Source organism: Miscanthus floridulus, chromosome 8 (genome assembly GCF_019320115.1).
Source record: "Miscanthus floridulus cultivar M001 chromosome 8, ASM1932011v1, whole genome shotgun sequence".
Taxonomy (NCBI): Eukaryota; Viridiplantae; Streptophyta; class Magnoliopsida; order Poales; family Poaceae; genus Miscanthus; species Miscanthus floridulus.
The window spans coordinates 79,020,994-79,045,079 of NC_089587.1; the positions used below are offsets into that span (position 1 = coordinate 79,020,994).

General features: G+C 47.8%; 3 protein-coding genes across 3 annotated transcripts; 2 read left to right on the top strand and 1 right to left on the bottom strand.

Annotated features, from left to right (window-relative positions):
* Positions 1-7,566: 7,566 nt before the first annotated feature.
* On the top strand, positions 7,567-16,606 carry LOC136476780 (tonoplast dicarboxylate transporter-like). Its single transcript, XM_066474730.1, has 6 exons — positions 7,567-8,113; positions 8,197-8,689; positions 9,012-9,055; positions 9,219-9,314; positions 15,501-16,011; positions 16,107-16,606. Exons 1-6 carry the CDS (start codon positions 7,640-7,642, stop codon positions 16,139-16,141), a joined length of 1,653 nt encoding a protein of 550 aa, XP_066330827.1. The 5' UTR covers positions 7,567-7,639; the 3' UTR covers positions 16,142-16,606.
* A 263-nt stretch (positions 16,607-16,869) lies between these two features.
* Positions 16,870-20,773, top strand: LOC136476779 (beta-1,2-xylosyltransferase RCN11-like). Its single transcript, XM_066474729.1, has 3 exons — positions 16,870-18,054; positions 18,765-18,914; positions 19,472-20,773. Exons 1-3 carry the CDS (start codon positions 17,392-17,394, stop codon positions 20,189-20,191), a joined length of 1,533 nt encoding a protein of 510 aa, XP_066330826.1. The 5' UTR covers positions 16,870-17,391; the 3' UTR covers positions 20,192-20,773.
* A 585-nt stretch (positions 20,774-21,358) lies between these two features.
* LOC136469451 (uncharacterized) lies at positions 21,359-23,320 on the bottom strand. Its single transcript, XM_066467642.1, has 5 exons — positions 23,315-23,320; positions 22,792-22,918; positions 22,556-22,674; positions 22,127-22,232; positions 21,359-21,693 (listed from the first exon to the last, which is right to left on the bottom strand). The coding sequence occupies exons 1-5, from the start codon at positions 23,318-23,320 to the stop codon at positions 21,359-21,361; spliced, it is 693 nt and encodes a 230-aa protein (XP_066323739.1).
* Between the last annotated feature and the right edge of the window lie 766 nt (positions 23,321-24,086).

The window sequence follows — 24,086 nt, forward strand, 5'->3', positions numbered from 1 at the left end:
ATGTGACACCTAATGTGAGACACTAAACTTTAGTTCTTAGATTCAAACACCCTAAACTTAGAATTAGTTCACTTCATGAACAACAGTTGAATTTGGGTCTACAATTTGTGCCTAGTAGTGTACCATGAGACATTTTGAATGCATTTGGTTGCCTGCACCATCCCTCAGCCGGGCTTTTAAAAGGTCCTAATGACTAGAGAGGGGGTGAATAGCCTATAATTTTTTTTTTAACAACACTTAGCAAATCATTTAGACAAATATGAGGCAAAACGAGTGTTGCACTAGCCTACTAAAAATATAAGCCACCTACCATAATTCTAATTTATATAGTCTCTATCCACACAATGGCTATGTCGCTACAATAAGTTAGTGTGCTCTCAAATACTAACTAAAGAGCCACACTAACCAAACTAACAAGCTCTCATGACTAGCTACACTAAACAACTTGACAACTAGTTTGCAGTAATATAAAGAGAGAGAGAGCAAGATGGTTATACCGCCGAGTCGAGGAATGAACCAATCAATCATAAGAATGAATACCAATCACCTCGGAATCAAATGTTGACACAATAATTTTTTACCAAGGTTCACTTGCTCGCCGGCAAGCTAGTCCTCGTTGTGGCGATTCACTCACTTGGAGGTTCACGCGCTAATTGACATCACACGCCAAACCATCAATAGGGTGCCGCATAACCAACATTAGATGAGGATCACACAAGCCACGATCAGTTTACTAGAGTACCTTTTGGCTCTTCCCGGGGAAATGTCAAGAATCCCTCACAATCACCATGGTCGGAGCCGGAAACAATCACCAACCTCCACTCGACGATCCTCGCTACTCCAAGCCATCTAGGTGGCGGCAACCACCAAGAGTAATAAGCGAATCCCGCAGCGAAACAAGAACGCCAAGTGCCTCTAGATGTAAACACTCAAGCAATGCACTTGAATTCTCTCCCAATCTCACAAAGATGAAGAAACAATGATGGAGATGAGTGGGAGGGCTTTTGCTAAGCTCACAAGGTTGCTATGTCAATGCAAATGGCCAAGAGAGTGAGCTTGAGTTGGCCATAGGGTTTAAATAGAGAGCCCCCACGAATAGAGCCGTTGGCTCTCTGTTCACTGAAAAAACAAGGCAGCCGGATGCGCTGGTTAGATTGACCGGACGCACCCTGCCAGCGTCCAGTCAACAGATGGCTGCCACGCCATCCCTCACTTCAAATGCTGAGCTCCCGATCTCAACGGTTAAGTGATGGCCAAACGCAGCACAGTGCCACAACTGGACGCACATATGCCGAGTCCGGTCGTTTCGAGAGGTTACATTCACGACCGGACGCGTTAGTTTGATCACGACCGGACATAGGACCCCAGCGTTCGGTCACATCCAGAGAGCTCCCAAAGCTGCTCAACTATGACCGGACATGTCTAGTCGGCCATGATCGGATGCGGTATCAGCGTCCAGTCCTTCACCTCTTTTCTACGCGCCGCCACATCAACATGACGGGACACTAAACAGTGTTCAGCTAGAGTCTGATCACATGCGTCTAGTCACAGGCCGAGAGTACCATCTTCTTTTATAATTGACCGGACGCTGTCCCCAGCGTTCGGTCACCACATGACCAGCGTCCGGTGCACTCTGTGAAACCCTGTCTTTTCTGTACAGGGCGCCTTTCTATACAGGGCGTCTTTTCTGTACAGAGACACTCCGTCGGTGAAGTTTCGAACCCATGCTCTTAAGTGCTAAACACAATGTGTATCACCTTTGTGCATGTGTGTTAGCATATTTTCACAAATATTTTTAAGGGTGTTAGTACTCCACTAGATCCTAAATGCATATGCAATGAGTTAGAGCATCTTGTGGCACTTTGATAACCGTATTTCGATACGAGTTTCACCCCTCTTAATAGTACGGCTATCGAACCTAAATATGATCACACTCGCTAAGTGTCTTGATTACCGAAACAAAATGGCTCCTACCACTTATACCTTTGCCTTGAGCCTTTTGTTTTTCTCTTTCTTTTCAAGTCTAAGCACTTGATCATCACCATGGCATCACTATCATCATGTCATGCAATGGCGGATCCAGAAACGGGCTCCGCCCCGGGCTAACTAATATAAGACTTAAAATTTTACCCCACCCAAGTGTTCAACCAATAGACTCAAACAATACGTAGAACATTGAAGGTAGAAAAGTACCAAATTACGAGTCTTCCATGACAAAAAAAAGAACCATACATGTCTTCATGAATTAACACCACTTCCACTTGTACCGACATCCTCAATTCTACATAAAAATTTTCACCAGGCCTAGCAAGACTAGTTTTTTTGGTTTTTCCCTCTCCCAGAAAAAAATAGTACCACTATCTAACTGCTCAACAAGCTTATCATGGTGACTTTGAAGGAGTTGATCTTTCCTCTTGCAAGAAGCACTAACAACATTGACGATTGAAGTGACATAATTGAAGAAATCAAAAGTTGAGCCACAACACTTGGCTACAGAAACTACCACAAGCTACAATTGATGAGAAAAACAGTGGATGTAAACGGCATATGGGTTTTCGTTCAATACCAGTCTTTGTAACCCATGAAATTGTCCTCTCATATTTGAAGCTCCATCATATCCTTGCCCTCTAATCTTGGAAATAGATAGACCATATCTTCTAAGCATAGTATCCAATGCTTTTTTAGTGAAGTTGATGTGGTGTCAGAAACATGTTCAATGCCAAGAAACCTCTCAATCACACTTCCTTTATCATTGACAAACCTACAAGAGAAAAGAGAAAATAGTGTTACTTGAAAGCAACAAAACAAAACCAACAAAATAACCAAATGGAGAGGAGGTATATACCTCACAACCACAGCCATTTGTTCCTTAATAGATGCATCACGAGCCTCATCAACAAGCACCGCAAACCAACGATCTCCTATTTCACTTTTAATTAACTCAGTTGTCTCCTCTACACAAGCCCTAGCCAAATCTTTCTGAACCATTGGACAACTCATTTGATTATTCCCTGGAGCATTTTCACCGGTCACAAGTGCAGCCTTAGGATCCTTCTTTCTGTACCATTCAAGCATCTCCATAAAGTTCCCTTTATTTCTTGATGTTTTAGACTCATCATGTCCATGAAAGGCTAGAGCTTGCAAAAGGAGAAATCTAGCAATGCCTAACATGATAGTTAAACGAGCTTTATATGCCTCCTCTTCTGCTGCACTTGTAACAGTCCACACATGTTCAACACTTTGCCTCTGATTTTTGAAATCAAGTGCACGCTTTCTTGCATTATTATGAAAGCCATCAATTGATTGAGCATGCTCCTTGAAAGAATCCTTTACATTCTTCCAATTTCTAAACCCAACTTTGGTGAATGTATCATTACTATGAAACCTAGCTTGTTGTGGCTTAAAGAGATAGCAATAAAAGCAATAAGCTGCATCCTTGGCTAAACTGTACTCTAACCAATCAAATTGATCAAATCATGATCCAACAAATCCTCTTGATTGGCCTTTACCATCTTTTTTAGTTTTTGGAAACTTATGACCAGCTGGCCTAAATGGACCTATTTGTAGATATGCTCTCCTTGCCTCATCCCTAATGTCATGATGAAAATCATCAATTGGCTTCCTTTCTCTTGGATTGGCAACTATATCTCTCATATCAAGTTCAATCCATGGTCTTTTTTGCTCAACCCAGCTCTCTATGGTTTCGATAGTACTCTTTGACGCATCTTTTTTGGCATAGTATTTCTCCATTATAAGGTATGAAATGTTGCAATTGAAAAGTAAGACTCAAATATTCAATGACAGTCCTACTCAATGAAATGAAATATTCATGACTTTGCAATGTAAAAGTAGCAATCATGGAGCAATTTTCAAAAAGAAATGAAACTAAAGAGTAGAAATCAACCTATTTCATATTTTCATGGATCCAGCAGACAGCAGACAGTAGCCAGCAGGGGGGTGGGGGTGGGCAGCAGCTAGCAGCCAGCAGGGGCCATGGGGCCAGGCCACCAGGAGGTCGGCCGGTAGGCCGGCTTAGCACTCAGCAGCCAGCAGCAATCCTGGCCAGTAGGGGCCAGGGGGCCAGTCGATCGGCGGGGGCGGCACCGCGGCGGGGGGTGACTAGGTGAGGCCATGAGGGGCGACGGGCCGGTCGGTGCGGGCGTGGTGCGCGGCCGGCGTCGCCACGGCGCAGGGAGGCGGACATGGGAGGGGGGAAGCACGACGTGCGAGCACACGTCCAACGGAGGTGCAGTCGAGAGCCGGGACACGAACGGAGGTCGTGCTAGCGCTGTCGGCCATCGCGAGGAGCAATCCTGGCGGCTGGCGTGGACGCAATGCAGAAACAGGAGGGGAGGCCGAGGCTCCGAGGCTGGAGGCTGCCCTAGTGCCCTGCCAGGCGAGGCCGTGAGCCCACGAGTGCCCTGCTAGTGCCAGTCGAGGCCACGAGACGGGAGCCGCTGCTGCGATGGCCTGCTGGCCTTTCTCCTCCTCGCCTCCTCGGGGTGGGCTAATGGGCTTAAAGGCCTTTTATACCGTTTTTATAAAGCAATTCCCCACTGCTCATGGGCCTTGCCCCGGGCTGCAGCCCGGGCAGCCCGGGGCCCAAATCTGCCAATGATGTCATGATCTTCATTTACTTCACCACTTAGAATGTACTACATATGTCATGATCACTTTGATAAACTAGATTAGCACATAGGGTTTCATTAATTCACCAAAACTAAACTAGAGCTTTCAGCTCTCCGCATGCTGAGAAGATACGTTTGTTTGGTTCACTTATCTCTATCAGGCTAGGCTCTACAAGTGCAAGGAGCCTCCCACGCTAGCCACTGGAGAAACATAGAAACCAGTCGTTTCTGGCGGGCCAAACTCACGCGGTGCGGGTAATTAGCCATATAATGGTATTATTAATACAATATTAGCACAATATTAAATGATATTAACATATTTTGATTAATATTAAGGAGTAATAAGATAAATTAAGAGCTATAAGATAATAGTTGTCCACAATAAATGTCATGATGATGATTTATATATTTTTATCTCATACAACATGTCCTTATGCGAGCAACCAAACAGGTTCTTAGGACAGCCTGGCTCATGTAAACAGACAACCAAACGCCAAGCTCTAGCATGCATTGGGCCTGGCTATCGAGAGCCATGCTCCTCCCATGTGAGCTAGGTTGGGTTCATCCGCGAACCAATCAAGCCATTGGGATTGGTTTTTAGGGTCGGACGGAGGTTGTGTCCCAAGATGTAGTTGACCTCGACGAGGCTGTCGAATGCTAGTTGAATCCTCCCTTCGGCCATGGATCTAGGGCCTTAGCCATTGGATCTCGTAGTAAAGCGGCGAGGTGCATGAATAAGGTGGGAGGAGGTGCTCATGCCAGCAATAGGTGAGAAAGGGGGCAAGGGTCTCTGGCTCTCTGCCCCTAGACATGAGGTTAGCCTCGCCTAAGGTAGACAACAAGAGGAAGGGAGGCTTTGACAAGGCGGGGGGTAGAGGATGCAACGACCGCATGGAAAGGTCGTATTGTATTGGGTTCAAACAATAAAATTTTTAGCACTGCTAGTGTCCGGGCGTCTGGATGGACGCACGTATCCGGATGCTAGGCCCGCTACACGCCCGCGCCGCTCTCCATGCTTCATGCTTCTTGCGCCCCTCCCTTCCCCACCTCTCCAAGTGCTTCTTTGTTGCGCCGCTCCACCCACGCTTGCTGCGACTGTGCTGCTCCCCTGCTTCCCACGCGCATGCAGGGACTGCCTACGCCCCTACTACCATCTCCCTCTGCTTCCCCGACACCTGAGCAACGCTCCATCCCTCCGCTCCTCACGCACACGCACAACGCCCCAACAACTGCAACAGGAGGTTGTGGCAGGTGAGACATATTGCAATATGTGGAGCATCCCGATCTATTTTTGAAACATCCAGAAGAAATACTTGCAACATATGTCCAAAACAGCTTAAAATACTTGCAGTAGACGTCTGAAACACTTATAAAAACACTTGAAACACTTGAAAACACGACCTAAATGTTGAGGAACTGCAGTAGCCAGCAAGCTTAGGCCAGAGGGGACGTCGAGAACAACAACCAAGCGTACACCCAAGCGTAGGCGCACCAGCAGTGACCTCCTCCTGGTGGCATCGGGGTGGTGGTGGCACGATGAACGCCATAGCCGCAACAGACGAGGTGTGATTGGGGCAGGGCGCGGCGTGGGATGGAGCGCAACGGAGGATGGCCATGGCGACGAGGCAGAGTGGGTGTGGGCGGACGTTGCGCCATGGCCGCGGCGGGCGAATTGCACGGTGGAAGTAGCCGCTGTGGACGGACGGCTCGGTGGAAGCGGCTACGACGAATGAGAGTAGGGAAATGTTGTGCAGGAGTTGGAAAGCCTAGAGGCCTGTACACAAGCATAGTAAGCAAAGTGTCTGTTCGTCGTCGGACGTCCTGACCCTATCATTATGGTAAAATTTTGGGATGTGTTGATAGGTAAGAGAGGTAATTTGATAGGAAAAAGTCTACTTAACCCCCCCCCCCACCTTTCATACATGGTCTACTTCACCCCCAACTATGAAACCGTCTGTTTTACTCCCTGAACTTTCCAAAACCGTCTATTTTACCCCCCGGCGGTTTTTTGACAGCGGTTTTGCTACAGTAACAGCGGGTTTGCTACAGTAACGATGGTTTGAATTTCCTTTTTTATTTTCGGTGAATCTTTGAAAAATCATAGAAAAATCATAAAATAAAAAATCTAATTTTGTTGGACTCCACATGAGTAGATCTACATAGTGAATATATAATACGGTATGCTTTAGTACAAAATTTTTACTGTAGCCTTAGATTAATTGGAAAATCTAATTTTGTCTGTAATTAATTGGAATAATTCATAGCTGCAGCTTCTATGGTCCAATTGTGGTGAAATTTTTATGGTACGCTAATTATTGTATGCTTGAACTATAGTACAAATTTTGTACTCATTGGACTATGTATAACTTAGTTATAGATAAATTCTAATTAATTACAGACAAAATTGGATTTTCCAATTAATCTAAAACTATAAAAAAAAATTTGTACTAAAGCATACCGTATTATATATTCACTATGTAGATCTACTCATGTGGAGTCCAATAAAATTAGATTTTTCATTTTATGATTTTTCTATGATTTACTATGAGTTTTCAAAAATTCACCGAAAATAAATAAATAAATTCAAAAGCACGGACACTGTAGCAAACCGCTGTCAAAAAACCGGCCGTGGGTTAAAATAGATGGTTTTGAAAAGTTCAGAGGGTAAAACAGATGGTTTCATAGTTGGGAGTGAAGTAGACCATGTATGAAAGGTGAGGGTTAAGTAGACTTTTTCCTAATTTGATATATGGGTTAGGTTAGGTTTTAACCTATTAGCAACCCAAGAGGCCCCTCAAATGGTCGCCGTCGACGTCGACAGCCAGCCGAGAAAAAAAAACGTCGCCGTGCAAATATTTTAGTATCATTTTATTATTGCTTGCGTTTCATGTGTCAATTACTGTAGCTTACTGCCAGATAAGCACACTTCTGCAGCTACAAAGCCAGCCAAGACAAACGAGCTCGCCTCCACGCAGCCGCAGCCACGCCTCACACAGCCGGTCGCCGCAGCGATGGACAAGCGCGGCAGCTTCGGTGGGAGCTCGTCCGAGGACGTGGAGGCGCCGCTGCTCCCGCCGCCGCCCGCGCGCGACGACAAGGCCAAGGAACGGCCGTCGTCGTCGTGGGTGCGCGCGCTGCTCGCGCACAGGTATCCGGCCGTGGCGTCGGGCCCGGCGGCAGCCGCGGCCGTGGGCGCGCTCGTGGACCTCGGCGTCGGCGCGGGGGGCGCCCACGCCCACGCCCACCGCAAGGCGCGCAACATGCTCGCCGTCCTCGCCTGGGTCTTCCTCTGGTGGGTCACGGGCGCCGTGCCGCTCTCCGTCGCCTCCATGGCGCCGCTCTTCCTCTTCCCGCTCTTCGGCGTCGCCTCCGCCGACGCCGTCGCCAAGGCCTACATGGACGACGTCATCTCGCTCGTCCTCGGCAGCTTCATCCTCGCGCTCGCCATCGAGCACTACCAAATCCACCGCCGCCTCGCTCTCAACGTACGTACGCGCCGTGCGCGCTCCCTCCCGCGTCATCTCGCCATCGTTTCTTTGACTCCTCGCCTCACCATGTGGGTCTGCAGATCACGTCGCTCTTCTGCGGGGACCCGGTGCGGCCGCCGCCGCCGCTGCTGGGCATCACCGGCACCACCACCTTCGTCAGCATGTGGATCCACAACACGGCGTGCACGGTCATGATGATGCCCGTGGCCACGGGGATCCTGCAGAGGCTGCCGCGCGGGGGCGGGGGCGGCGACGCCGGGGCGCACGAGGAGGTACGGCGCTTCTCCAAGGCGGTGGTGCTCGGCGTCGTCTACGCGTCGGCCATCGGCGGGATGGCCACGCTGGCGGGCACCGGCGTCAACATCATCCTCGTCGGGATGTGGTCCACCTACTTCCCGGAGCAGCAGCCCATCACCTTCAGCTCCTGGATGTCCTTCGGCCTCCCCATGGCGCTCATCCTCTTCTTGGCACTCTGGATCACGCTCTGCCACATGTACTGCTCCAACAACACCGGAAAGGCACTCTCTGCTCACCTGGACAGAAGCCATCTGAGAAGAGAGCTCAGCTTGTTAGGTATATAATATACTTCTGTTTCTATCTTTCAGTACTAGAATTTAGTAAAGTTTTTCTTTCTGAAGCTTTGTGCACAAGATTTTCTTTATTTTACTCAACTAATAAAAATATATAAAACTGCCAATTCAACATGGCAACATCATCCAATATCTTTCCCACCATTTATAGGCAACGTGACAGATGGCATCAACTTGATGTAAGGCCCAACATTTGGCTGAGACCTCGCCACGTTTAAATTCTATTCCATGTTTGAGAACAATCACTCATCCAGTCCAATCCAGGGGAATGCTTATCTAATGAATTATTCTTCTGAACTATGCAGGTCCAATGGTTTCTGCAGAGAAGATGGTCTTGGCAGTGTTTGGGGTAAATTCCATTTCTTTGCCAACACATGTTCGACCTTATCTGTGTCATAAATTTTCTCTTCCAAAGATGGTCGTATCATACAGGGTTGCTTTTCTGTAACAGAATGTGTAAACAACTGACTACTTGCTTGTTTGTGACACACTGAAATGGGTAATTTTGGCAGGGTCTGATTGTGCTATGGATGACCAGGAACCTTACAGGTGACATACCAGGGTGGGGAGCTCTCTTCCACAACAATGTCGGAGATGGAACAGTCACCGTAAGTGCACCAGGGAAAAAAAACTATCCAGCTACTTGGTAGCCCCTGATCTCCGGCACGGAGTTATCCGACCACTCACTAGTGTTGTCGAATATACACTAGCGATGCTGACTATGGACTATCGTTGGTGACCACACACTATGGCCAGAGATAGAAGATGGGAGAGAGAATAGAGTACACACGTAGTACAAGTACCAACGTTGACCGGAGCTCTGTAGAGGAGATGACAAACTAAACTCGCTCTGTTTACATAGTTTGCAGTGGCAAATTATTTATATAACTCTATCCATCTAGTCTTACATAGCTGTCATGCTGCTACAGTGATTATATGTGACAGCAGGGCTGACTTTGACGTCTACTCATGCTGCGGCTACAGTACGGCAGGAGAGCCGTTCGGCGCCTGCCCCTGCTGTGGCTACAGTACCACAGCAGAGTACCTTTTCGGCGTCGTCTTCCCTTGCCGTGTGTTCACACAAGGAAGCAGTAGATTATTCAACAATTCTTCCCATAATCCTACTGTTAACCCTTGAACCCCCTCCATACCGATCATCTCTTTCAGCTCCGTGAACCAAAGACAGCCAAGCAGCTTGGTGAGGACGTCCGCGAGTTGCCGACCAATTTCGACGAACTCGATGACGATCTGCCCTCCATCGATACAGTTCCTGAGAAAATGGAACTTGACGTCGATGTGCTTGCTCCGGTCGTGGAGAACTGGATTCTTCGCGAGGGCGATGGCGGGCTGATTGTCCACCATCAGTGCTGGTGGATGAGCTTCCACACCGGTCAGCTCACCCAGCAGCCGACGCAGCCACATAGCTTAGCACGCCGCTATGGCCGCCGCCACATACTCTGCCTTGCACGTGGACAGCGCCACCACCTTTTGTTTTAGCGACAACCATGAGATTGGAGCCGACCCAAGGAAGACGAGCACGCCAGAAGTGCTCCACCGTCCATCGACGTCCCCCCGCCATGTTTGCATCGCTGAACAGAGTGAGCTGCAGCCTACTTTCGTCGGTCTTGGGAAAGACGATCCCCTGATCAATCGTCCCTTGGACGTAGCACAGCAGCCGCTTCACCGCAGCCCAGTGATCCTCTTTGGGATCCTCCATGAAGCGGCTGATGTAGCCCACGGCGAACGCAAATGTTCGGCCTCGTGTGGACTATGTAGTACAGACTGCTGACGATGCTCTGGTAGAGTGTTGCATCTACCTTCGCCGTAGTATTGGCCTTCGTCAGCTTTAGTCGCTCCTCCATCGGAGTCATGCACGACTTGCACTCAGTCATGCCGCTCCACTCCAACAGCTTCGAGGCGTACGTGCTCTAACCAAGCGTGAGCGCCTCCTTCTCCTGTTTCACCTCGATGCCGAGGTAGTAGAAGAGCGCGTCGAGATCGCTCACTCGAAAATGAGCCGCCATCTCACGCTTGAAGCTATCGATGTCCTCCGCACGTGCGCCAGTGACGATCAATTCGTCCACATACACGCCGATGACGAGCTCCTCCTTCCCCCGACGTCACGTGTAGAGCGCGTGCTCGGTTACGCACCTTGTCAACCCAAGCTCACCCAGCGTGGCGTCAAGCTTGCGTTTCACGCCCGTAGGGCCTGCCGCAGCCCGTAGAGCGCCTTGTGCAGTCAGAGCACCCTATGCTCCGCTCCCTTAACGGTGAAACCCAGAGGTTGTCTGACGAAGACCGTCTCCGTCAGCTCGTCGTTGAGGAAGGCCAATTTTATGTCAGGTGATGGACGCGCTAGTCCTTTACTGCTGTCAAGCTAGTAGCAGTCGGACAGACTCTATGCATGCTACCGGCGTAAAGACTTCATCGAAGTCGATGCCCTTGCGCTAGACAAAGCCTCAGGCGACGAGGCGTGCCTTATGCTTGATAATGGCGTCGTGCTCGTCCTGCTTGACCTTGTACACCCACTTTAGGCCGATCGGACGGCGTCCTAGAGGTGGATCGATAAGCTCCCAAGTCTCATTTTCCTCGATCGCCTTCATCTCCTCCAACATCGCCCATCGCCAATTCCCATCGTGCTCGGCTAGCGTGAACGTGGATGGTTACTCTGCACTGACGAGAAGCAGCTCTGGGTCATTGAGCAGCCTACCCGCCAGGCTTGAGGGCCCTGTGCCACTGACGATGTCGTCCAGCCTACGGAACTGCACCTCCTCACCTTCGAGGAAGGCATCCACAAACTCAGTGATATCACTTAGAGGTGAGGTGAACTCAATCGACATCGATGGAGTTCCCTGTTCCGCCGGAGTGGTCTGCACAACACCTGGAGTACTCGGCACCCTAGGTGCAGTGCTCTACACTACTCCTGGACCGTTCGTCATCACTTTCTGGAGTGGTCGAGCACCACTATAGGAGTGCTCAGCCCTAGTCTTGGAGTGGTCGACATCACTGCAAGACTTCTCGGTTCCACTATGGGAGTATTCGGCACCCGTCCTGAAGTGGTCGGCACCACTACAGGACCACTTGACACCACTTCTGGAGTGCTCGGCTCTGTTGCTGGAGTGGTCTGCACCTTCTCTCTAGCGTCTCCACCACCGTGGATGACCAAGTGCTCGACGACGAAGATGCTGGTGAAGCCGCCAGCTTCCCCTGTGCTCAAACTGTTCTAGTCCCATGCTGTCTTCTCGTCGAACACAAAGTCGCGTGAGACAAGCACCTTGTCTCCACGTGGGTCGTAGAGCCGGTACGCCTTGTTACCTTCCGCGTAGCCTAGGAATAACATCGGTGTGCTCCTATCCTCTAGCTTGGTCAGGACCGGCTTCGTCTTCCTAATGTGGCCGATGTAGCCAAATGTCCGGAGGAAGGACATGCTTGGCTTGCGCCCATACCGAGCTTTGAACGGCGTCTTGCCCTTCAGGGCCTTGGTGGGTGCGCAGTTGAGGATGAACACTGCCGTGGTCATCGCCTCACCCCAGAACCTTGGCGGCATGCTCTTGGCCTTCATCATGGATCGAGCCATGCCGATCACCGTCTGGTTCCGCTGCTCCACCACGCCATTCTATTGTGGTGAATGTAACATCCCGGTCCAGGGCTTAATAGGATTAATAGGATACTCATACCAATAAGTTGCAACTTCTTTTCCGGAAACCCATCTGCAAATAACTTTGAGGTTAAGCGTGCTTGGCTTGGAGCGATGGGTGACCGACCGGGAAGTTCTTCCCGGGTGCGCACGAGTGAGGACAAAGTGCGCAGAAAAGACCTGTGTTGGTCTGTGAGGGCAGTCTATATCCTAGAGAAGCTGTCAGATGTAAGTGGGTCCGGCCTCGGAGAGACGGAATGTTACAGAATGGTATCAGAGCCGACTCTCGTGGTTTCACGGGCACGTGTGTCGCAGTTGCACAAGCATGGTGCGCATGGCTGGTGTGGATCTGGCGTGGTCACATAGCATGGCACATGCGCTGACTCTGGACACATGGACATGGCCAAGAGAGGACGCTCCTGGCTTGGGATTGATCGACGAGGACGTCGATCTCTTAAGGGGGTGAGGATGTAACATCCCGGTCCAGGGCTTAATAGGATTAATAGGATACTCATACCAATAAGTTGTAACTTTTTTTCTGGAAGCCCATCTACAAATAACTCTGAGGTTAAGCGTGCTTGGCCTGGAGCGATGGGTGACCAACCGGGAAGTTCTTCCCGGGTGCGCACGAGTGAGGACAAAGTGCGCAGAAAAGACCTATGTTGGTCTGTGAGGGCAGTCTATATCCTAGAGAAGCTGTCAGATGTAAGCGGGCCCGACCTCGGAGAGGCGGGACGTTACAGTGAATACGGCGCGGTGTGGTGTCGCACCACACCCTGATCCACGCAGTACGCAACGAACTCCACCGAAGTGAATTCACCGCCGCGATCTATCCTCAGCACGTGCAGCTTCTTGCCGCTCTTGGCCTCCGCGCACATCTTGAACTTCTTGATCGTTGTCGCCACTTTGTCCTTGCTCGTTAGGAGTTGCAGCCACATGTAGCGACTGCAATCATCCACGAGCAGGAGGAAGTACTGCCAACCACCATTTGTGGCTAGCGTGATTAGCCCGCAGAGATCGCCATAGATGAGCTCGAGAGCATCCACCGCGCGATACTTGGCCGCCTTTGGGAACGGCAGCCGCCTCTACTTTCCGGCCAGGCAGCTATCACACAGCTCGCCTTTGTGCTCGATGTGGGGTAGCTCTCGGACCATCTTCTCCAGCCGACCAAGCGCGTCGAAGCTAAGATGTCTGAACCAGGCATGCCATAGCCACGGCACCTTGGTGTGCCGTGCTGCCAGGCACACCAGCTGCTCCACCTTGAAGTCGAGCAGGTACAACCAGTTTTAGGACCTTAGGACTCTATCCTTGATCAGTACCTTGCTACCGCGCTTATCCAACTAGTCATGCTGATGATGCTTAAACGCAGCTGTGGAATGTAATATACATCCGTTAGCGTGTGGTGCTCGCCGTTCTGGCATCGGAAGACGATGGTGTCGTGCCCTCGGATAGCCACCCTTGAGCCGTCATCGAACTTCACCGTGCTGGTCACGTCGTCGTCGAGCTCGGAGAAGGCTGCCTTGGAGCCCGTCATGTGGTTGCTGGTGCCGGAGTCTAGATACCACCGCTGCTCTTGCTCGTCGCCCACACGTCCGAGGTGGACTTGGGCGCGTGTTTCGTCGATGTTTACAGCCTTCAGGGCCTTCCCAGGCCCTGCCACCGCCATAACCTCTCCATTCTCCTCGGCCTCAACGTTGTGCAGTGCACAGAATGTTGCCATTAGAATAATGGCCTCATCATCATCATTAGCTTGCGCCAGATGAGCCTCAACCTTCTTCTCCTGTTTACGATTTAGGCACTCTCGTGCCTAATGGCCCATCTTCCCACAGCATCGACCGGCGTTGGGGTCGACCTTCTTCTTCTTTGAAGAAGAAGCCTTGCCACGGCGCTTGCCATCGCCACCGCGGCTAGAGGAGGCTACCCCGGAGTTCCTCCAAGTAGCACACTCCTTCTCTATCAGCAGCAGCTTACCGCTGTCCTTCGTTGTTGTCGTCTACTCCATACGCTTGTCCACCGCTCACAGACAGCCTGACACATCCTCAATGGTGAGGATGGACAAGTCCAACATCGTCTCTATAGAGAGAGCGATCTGGATGTACTTCGTCGACACAGAGTGGAGGTACTTGGAGACCGCCTCCTCTTCTTCGATGATGACGTTGTGGCTCCTCAACTTGCTGATCAGCGTTTGTAGATGGAGGGAGAAGTCCTCCATCGATCACCATCCTTCAACTTGAGGTTGGCGTACTCCTGTTTTAGAAGCTAGGCCGTCACCTTCTTTGTGTGGTCGGAACCAACACGCATCGCCGCAATGGCCTCCTATGTCTCCTTAGCAGAGCTCTTCTCCCTCAACGGCTCCCTGTACTCCGCCGGTACAGCAGCGAGGATAGCCTCCAACGCTGACATATCGTCTTCTTCGTTGTCGGTGCTCTTGTTAACTGCATTCCAGAGCCGTCGGGCTCTGAGCTTGACCTTCATGGTCACCGCCCACTCTCCATAGTTGGTGCGAGTCAGTGTCGGTCAACTGGTGTCGCTGACCTCCCGCACCGTACGCATAACGACCTCCTGTCGTGGTTGAGCAGCTACAGCAGCTCTGTTGTTGTCGTCTATCTCTAAACCGTCCGTCATTGCCAGCGGTTAGTCCGACGACGACGCTTGTACGGCTCTGATACCACTTGTTAGCCCTTGGATCTCAGGCACGGAGTTATCCAACCACTCACTAGTGTTGTCGAAGCACACACTAGCGACATCGACCACGAACTGCCGTTGATGACCACACACTATGGCTAGAGGTAGAAGACGAGAGGGAGAACAGAGTACACACGCAGTACAAGCACCACCGTTGGACGTAGCTCTATAGAGGAGATGTCAAACTGAACTCGCTCTGTGTACTAAGTTGTAGTGACAAATTATTGATACAACTCTATCCATCTACTTTTAATACAGCTGTCATGCTGCTACAGTGACTAGATGTGACAGCAGGGTTGACTTTAACGTCTGTCCCTGCTACGGCTACAGTGCGATAGGAGAGCCGTTCGGCGCTTATCCCTACTGTGGCTATAATACTACAGCAGAGTACCTTTTCGACGCCACCTTCCCTTACCGTGTTAAAAAAAACAGTAGATTATTCCACACTACTCACAAGTCACTCGCAATTCAGATCATGATGGCTACGCTGCTCTTCATAATTCCAAGCGGTAAGAACGAGGGCGAGAAACTGATGGACTGGAACAAGTGTAAGAAGCTCCAGTGGGACATTATCCTCCTCCTGGGGGCAGGGTTCGCCATTGCCGAAGGCTTCAGGTCAAGCGGCCTGACTGATATCCTCTCCGACGGGCTCCGGTTCCTGAAGGGTGCAGAGACGGCGGTCATTGTACCTGTGGCCTGCATCGTCAGTGGTGTCATCACGGAGTTCACGTCTGACGATGCGACCACAACGCTGGTGCTCCCTCTGTTCGTTGAATTAGCGAAGGCGATCAATGTGCACCCAGCGTTGCTTATGGTTTCTGGAGCAGTTGGGGCTCAGCTTTCGTACTTGTTACCTACTGGATCGCCGTCAAATGTAATTGGGTTCAGTACTGGCCACATTACCATCAAGGATCTTGTGATCACAGGACTGCCCCTGAAAGTTGTCGGAATCGCAGCGCTGACAATCTTGATGCCAACTCTAGGTAACAGCTGCACAGATCACGACTAAGGGCTAGTCAGTAAATTCAGAACTGGTTTCTTGTTCTGATACTCTTCTTTCTTGAATGATTATATGCAGGATCACAGGTTTTTAGCACAGACAGCAAGTTCTAGGAGTGGAATGCAAATTTTGGACCGTTCATTCCTCCAATCCAGTTGTATATCTGCACAGTACTTTCCTTCTCTCGTATCTATGCCCTAGGCAAGGCTATGTTGTTATACTCTTTGATCTGTACAAGGTTAAACAGTGAGATTTGTATGCAATCTCTGTGTGAAAAATAGCTATAGAAATGCACCTTGAGAGCTGAGAGCAATTTAAAATTCAAGATGAACTTGTCAGCCCATCCTAACATGGAAGCTCAATCCTATTCCAAAACTTCAGCACACAAAGGACAATGGATTTAAAAGGGAGGAATTTTCAGATCAAATGTTGGAAATATCAATATCCTACTAGTTCTTCTTTACACGATATATATGAGTAAATACTTTGTAAAGCTTGCGGGTTTCACACTTTTGTAGCAGCTCCAGGGATATGTAAGTCCTGTCTTAAGCTGAAATTTCTGTATTCTGAAACGTGACTCATGGTGACTGCTGTTGACCTATCAAATCCAGTAGACCATCCTACCGAGATTGTGTTGACATTTGCGGAGATTTTAGTTCTCTCGCCATAAAATTCACCAAACACAAGATGTCCCAAACATCCCATTCATACGTGTTCTTCAGGCTTCAGCCGTGCAAGCAAATGAAAATTGTTTCTCTTCCCTTTTCTGAAGCAAAAGCAAGCAGCAGAAAACTCTATGCAACTTGAGTAAAAATACACTGAGGAGCAGTGGAGTTGGCACTAACACACGAACTGGAGGTGATTCACCGCCGGCCCGCTGGGGCTACTAGTTGAACGACCAATGCGGCGGCTCGGGCGATAGAGAATTAGAGATGGCCGGCCGGCACCGTGGCTTGACTCGCACCCTTGACCAGGTCAGGTACGCCCGCCGCGCTGCAACTGCTGCCTTGCATAGCTCGCCAATTGCGAGCACCATCCCGCCTCGATCGTCAAGCGGATGCCAGCGATCCCATCCCACCCACAACGTGACGATTCCACCGGCGGGCGGCGGCCGCCTCGGCGAGATCGGCGACGACTCCCTCGCTTTGCAGTTGCAGGGGAGAAGAACACGAGGAGTGAGGGTCAGGGACAGAGCATCTGAGCCGTCCACAGTACAACAACCCGAGATGCCAACCGTCCGATCCGACCAACCAAGCACACCGGCTACTTTCCCCGCCGCGACCTCTGCCCAGTGAGAGGCCCACGCGGCGACGCCCCCTCGATCTGCGCGAGAGCCCCAGCGGCTCGCCGGTCGCCGGCGATTATGGTGGGCCCAGGCCGAGCTCATGGCCACAGAAACCGCCTCCGCCGCCTCATGCCGCGGCTCCTCCTCCTCGTCTTCGCCGTCTACGCCGCCTCCTTCGCGATCTACCTCCTCCAGTCCCAGTCCCACCACGAGTCGCCGCCCGACCCCACCCCGAGGACTGAAGCCCGTGACGGCGTCGGGACGCCGCCGTCCTCGCAAAAGCCGTGGCCGCGCCTCCCCTCCTTCCTACCCTGGGTGTCCAGCCGACCGCCGCCGCACACCTGCGAGGCCTACTTCGGCAACGGCTTCTCCCGCCGCGTGGACGTCCTCCCCGCGGGCCGCGGGGGCGGCGGCGGCTGGTTCCGGTGCCACCACAGCGAGACGCTGGGAAGCTCGATCTGCGAGGGCGCCAGGGTGCGGCTTGACCTGGCGCTCATCGCGATGTCCCGCGGCGGGGAGCCGCTGGAGCAGGTGATGGGCCGCGCCGAGGAGGAGGAGCTGCCCAAGTACAAGCCCGGCGCGCTGCAGGTTGAGGGGCCGGCGGCGGGTAGGACGGCGCCCCTGGTGGACGCGGGGTTCCTCAACGACTACGTGCCCACCGGCGGGATCGGGATGCACACTATGAGGGCGCTGCTCGAGTCGGCGCGCGTTGTGCCTCCCGGTGAGCTGCACTGCTCCCAGGTATTCTTTGCCTTGCTATCTACTAGTAGTAGTTGATTTGCTCATTGATGACAAGTAGTTTGTTAATTAATTTCTGAAATCCAATAATTAGGAAGAGTAGAGTCAGCTCAGTTTTTGATATAGGAGTATTTAATGAAAGTCTGTTTGATCCAGCCCTCATGCTGGATATACTGAGCAGTCGTATAAATATTTATTTGTGTGAAGAAGACGAGGAGCAGAAATAGGATCTTCGAATGAAGTCTGCATCCAATTTATATCCAAAATAGAACATCATGGGAGTATAGCACTAGTATATAGATTCTGCTTTTGGTTATTTGGTTTAGTTTGAATTTGTTCAATTAGTGCTGTGCAGTTTTCTGATGATTCTATCATAAAACTTATGCTTATTATTTCAGTTGCTTTGGAATGTGAGTTGATTGCAATGTAGCAGTTTCATAATATAATAGATAGATTTCAGTTACTCTGGAATGTGAGTTGATTGCAATGTAGCAGTTTCATAATATAATAGATAGATATATTCTAACTATCATTGAACAAAATGAGTGGCCTTGATTATACCTTTTGGACACTCAGAAGAGTAGCTTTGTTAGGCTCTTATTGGATTAGAGTTTTTTTTATTCAATTTTGAATCGATGTTTTCTTCTAACATTCCTTTATCACTGGAATTCAGTAGTCCCTTCTTAACTGTATTATCACACTTGTTATTGCAGTGGGTTGAAGAACCGACACTTTTGGTCACTCGTTTTGAATATGCGAACCTTTTCCACACAATTACGGACTGGTACAGTGCATATGTTAGTTCCAGAGTCACGAATTTACCAAACCGTCCTAATGTTATATTCGTGGATGGGCATTGCAAGGTACGTGATGCACTGTGTATTTTGTTATTGGTTCAGTTCATTCTGTTTGTTGCTTGAGTTGTGACCAACAAGTCTGTTTCTTCAGCTACTACTGTGGTAAACAACATTAGTCACATTTTTGTATGCTTGATCTTGGCTTGTATCGTGCAATGATAACACACCATGGTGATCTTCCTGTTTTTTCCTCATTTATTCTGCCATGTCTGTTGCTCATGTCTGGAGAACAATTGCAATCAGAGGCAGTTCTCGATTGTATCCCAATCTGTCAGTTTCTTTGTTCTACATTTGAGGCAAATAGCACCCATGCTATATTTTTGGCAGCTTGCCCTGATGCCTCATCCAAAACTTTCGCCAGTCGTACCCATGCTTCCATGTATGCCTAGCTTCCAGATTATATTGTTCCTCTATTATGTCATTTTCTTTCAGATTTAGCATGACTTAATATGACATTCTATTGCTAGGTAGCAACCAACTTATTTGTCTACACAATGATTTATGTTTCTTTTCCCTCTCTTGTGTATTCTTGTCAAGTGACAAATGTGACCTGATTTCCACAGGCACAATTGGAGGAAACATGGGAAGCACTTTTCTCAAGTGTGACATATGCTAAGAACTTCTCTGGTCCTGTTTGTTTCCGACATGCCATTCTTTCACCATTGGGCTATGAGACTGCCATGTTTAAGGGCCTTAGCGAGAGCTTCAGCTGTGAAGGTGCCTCCGCAGAGTCCCTCCGAGAAAAACCAGACTATGAGAAAACTGCACGGTTATCTGAATTCGGGGAAATGATTGTAGCTTCTTTTGGTCTTCTGCAGGATGACATCATGTCATCCAAAAAATCAAATGGACTCAATGTTCTCTTTGTTCGGCGAGAAGACTACCTGGCCCACCCACGCCACAGTGGTAAGGTTGAATCGAGACTAAGCAATGAGCGGGAGGTGTATGATGCAATTGACAAGTGGGCACAAGGCCTGAAATGCAAAGTGAATGTCGTGAACGGTCTTTTCGCCCACATGAGCATGAAGGAGCAACTCCGTGCTATCCTGGAAGCTTCAGTGGTAATAGGTGCTCATGGGGCCGGTCTAACACACTTAGTTTCAGCAACTCCTGATACAAAGGTTCTTGAGATTATCAGCAGCATGTACCGGCGCCCACATTTTGCACTGATCTCACACTGGAAGTCTTTAGAGTACCATGCCATAAATCTCCCTGGGTCATATGCAAGTATCACAGATGTCATCAGTGAGTTGAGAAAAATACTGGAAGGTCTCGGATGCTGACACCACAAGCCATGCAGAATGGATAACGTGTCTACTTCATCATACATACCTGGTTACATTAACTTCACCGATGCATATGAGTTTTAATTCGAGGGGAGTGTTTCACAGATTATTTCGACCACTGTGCCAGTAACCGAATCATTCCCAGTTCCCAGCCAAGAATTTTATTATGCTGCCAAATGCAGAAAGCCAAGAAAGCAATCCGCTGTCTGGTTTCTGACAGCAAATGTTAACACGTAATCCAACCTTAGGTTGTCCACTCTATTCTTGGACATGATTCTAGGACCACAATCTTCACCAAACTGTATTCTTTTCTGGTTTATAGATTAGCATATCTTTTGTATGTTACGTGTTGAGTACTTTCGCATTGTTCAGCTGTTGAGAACTGCCTGATAGAAATAGGTTCTTCCTTTGTGCATGCTGTATGATTTACTCAGTTTTGTGAACCCACGGAAGCGAGGTCGCCAAGTCCAAGGGCAGCAACATTATGCCGCCGGCCTGATCATTCTGTAACATGAATGAAATAGTATTGGAGGGGGAAAATGAAATGAAATGCCGCGTGCACTTTGCACTAGCGTACTATGCATCTTTTGTCTCCTATATACGAGTATTACCGTACGTAGCCATAATAACTATGTTTCTTTTGTCTCTTATACATGGGAAGTAATGAAGTATTACCGTAGCCATATAACACTTTGACGTGCAACAGATCAAACTTCGTACATATGGCAATGATGCGAAAGGGAGAAAACAAACTGTCATCAGTCTCTCAACACAACAGGGTGTGAACACTTCGACGTGTTACAGTTATAGATCAAACTTTGTACATATGGCTCGCCTACTGCGCTGAATAATTGTGCTTCCAGCTAAGCACACACATCACAACAACGCCTATGATGCGAAAGGAAGAAAACAAATTGTCATCTGCCTCTATAAAGGGAGGCATCAGAGGGCGTGAACTTCGATGTGCTATAGATCAATATTTGTATATATGGCTCACCGACTGGCTACTGCGCTGAGTAATTCCGCTTCCAGCTAAGCGCACACATCACAACAGGTTTATGTTGCGAAAGTAGGAAAGCAATTTGTCATCAGTCTATGAACAGAGGCATCAGAAGTCTATTTACTTGGACCTTTTCCTACCAAAACTTGAACGGCAAAAGTAACCTAATGCCTTTTCCGTTTCCTCGAACTTGATTCTGGTTCCATTTCATTCTGAATATCCTGCGCAATAAAGTTTTCTATAAGTACATTGTTCTCAGAAGTTAACACTATTCTCAAAAGTGATAGCACATCACGATTTAACTTTATTGCAGACACAACTTCATCCATGGATGGACGCTCATTAGGGTCCCCTTTGATGCATCTATCTGAGAGAAGAGTTCTAAGGCACTTTGTCGGGCTCCACCGATCCTTTTCTCTTAGCACTAGTTCAGGGGCCTGCACTAGTTGTCTCAGGATGTTTCCAAAACAGAAAACATCGAACTTCTCCTTCGCCTCCTCTGTTAAGTTGCATAATCCATTTATTATTAATGATAAAACGATTTGGGCAAACTGAAGGTAAAAAAAAAAGAATATACTTGGAGATAGGCGTACGTGGAAGCATGGGTAATCAAACTAGCGTGGCGGGGTACGGTGCCAAATGGTCATACAAAACCATCCTGAGGTGGTTTGTATACGTTTATGTACACTTAGGTTGTGCTGCCTAATGCAGGCTAAGACTAGTGCAAGTAACCAAAGGAATAGGACTATACTATTTTGGAATAACTGGAAGGAAAAAAAACTACTATGCCAAGAAAGATCAACAACCTGTCTGGTAAATTAGCTAACGATTCTAGACCCTGCATTCTTCTAAACCATCTTATCTTCATGATTAAATGAAAGCTTTTCAGGGTATTAAAAGTTTTTTTTAAAAAAAATATGCATCCAGCTTACCAGTATCATCGGGATTGAAGACACCATGCCTTCTATCATTAAAGAACTTCATTTTCTCATTCCTTTTCGTTGCCAGACCAAAATCTGCAATTTGTACAGTACCATCCTAAAATTGAAGATGAATTGTGAGATAACACAAACATTCCATTGGCCTCTTAGGCAGAATATATAGCACATACATACACATGGTCAGAGATACTAACTCCTAACTAATGCCTAATCAACAGGAACTATCCTAAAGAATTTTTTTGCGAAACAACTATCCTAAAGAATTGGTACAACAGAAGACCAGGAATGCAGTTAAAGGCAAGTGACTGACTATATGCTAACAGAAATTAATACAATTTATTACTCAAAGGAAAACACATGTGGTTGTTTAATATATTTATTATAAAAGAAAGATTCATAAATACAAATTGAAGTACCAACCTTCATTAGAAGTATATTCCTCGGCTGAATATCCCAGTGGATGAATTTTGCCGAGTGTATTGCTCTTAATCCACGTGCAAGCCCAAGAAGGAGGTTATCTAGTTCAATTTTATTGGGAGCTGTTCAAATAAAAAATATCAATATAGTCAATATAAAAAAATGGTTAGAATCTCAATGAAAAAAGATAGATTGAGAACAGATTTACAAAACATAAGATATACATAAAAGAAGTTTACGTGTGTATCCTTCCAGATCTTGTTGAGCTCTTTCATAAACCAATGCAAAGTATTCATCAGCATATGCATAGCCCCCCAATTTTATGACATTTTGATGTGAAATTCTGCTCAGTGCGCTGATCTCTTGCTGCAATGAAAAATATGACACAATTCATTGTTAATACTTTATCAAGTGAAAAAATTGAATCGAGGTTGTCCCCATTTTCATTACCACCAACAGAAATATAATTAGAAAAACATATATAGAGATGATGGGGAACAACACAAAACGAGAGAAAAGATACCACCACTTCCCTATAGTAATCACACCTAAGATGTTTCATGACCAACACAAAATCAAGTTTCTTATTATCAAATATGATGCTCCAGTATCAATTTCCAGAATCTATCTACTTGTTTATTTTGTTCAAGAAACTGAGTTTAATACTAAGATGTTGCAAGTGTAATACATTAACACATGGCATCACAGGGCCTTGAGTCCGGCAATTGATAACATGTAAACTAGCATATATCAACTTATTACTTCCATGCAGAAAAAAAATATCTATGATCAGCTGATGAATCACTACACCCCTTCATTTCAAGATGATATTTAGATGTTTACACAATAAGTTCGAACACCACTTTCAAAGTTTATCTTCCATAATCTAATATGGCTATCCATTTTTAGATTAATTAGTGTTATAATGTAAACATTAACTAGGTTTATTATTAACTCCAACATTCTATGCATATAGCCATTCTTTCCTTTGAATTTTTTACTGTAACTTTCATTGGGCAGTTTGGGAACTTACCTCTTTAATTCTTTTCTTAGACCTGTCAAAAGGCTCTTTCTTCTCCGATGACTCTTTTTTCTAAAAACCTTTGGTGAACTCGCTAATCTCTTCATGGTTCAAAACAATTAACTCTCCCGTCTTAAATCAAAAGCAAACAAGCACATATAAGTTCGAGATAGGTTAAAGGAACACAAAATAAGCCATGTCATACTCCTAATTTATTATAATGTAAAATGAAGTATTGAGAAATACAATAAAGAACTTACCCCAACCTAATTTGTTTTAAATCTTCCTCCTAGGCAGAGTGTTTAAGCTGAAAGTATATGTAATTAAGTACCTGCTACCTGTTTCTCCTAACGACGTTTAAGTTTTTTTTCCTGTTAGCGCTATTACTCCACTCTCATGCTATTCTGCCATTATACCATTACCTTACTATAAATTTGACGGACACGTGTCCAATTTCACACTAGGAAAGATTGGTCTAGTGGTGATCATGATCAAAAGGTGTTTGACACAATG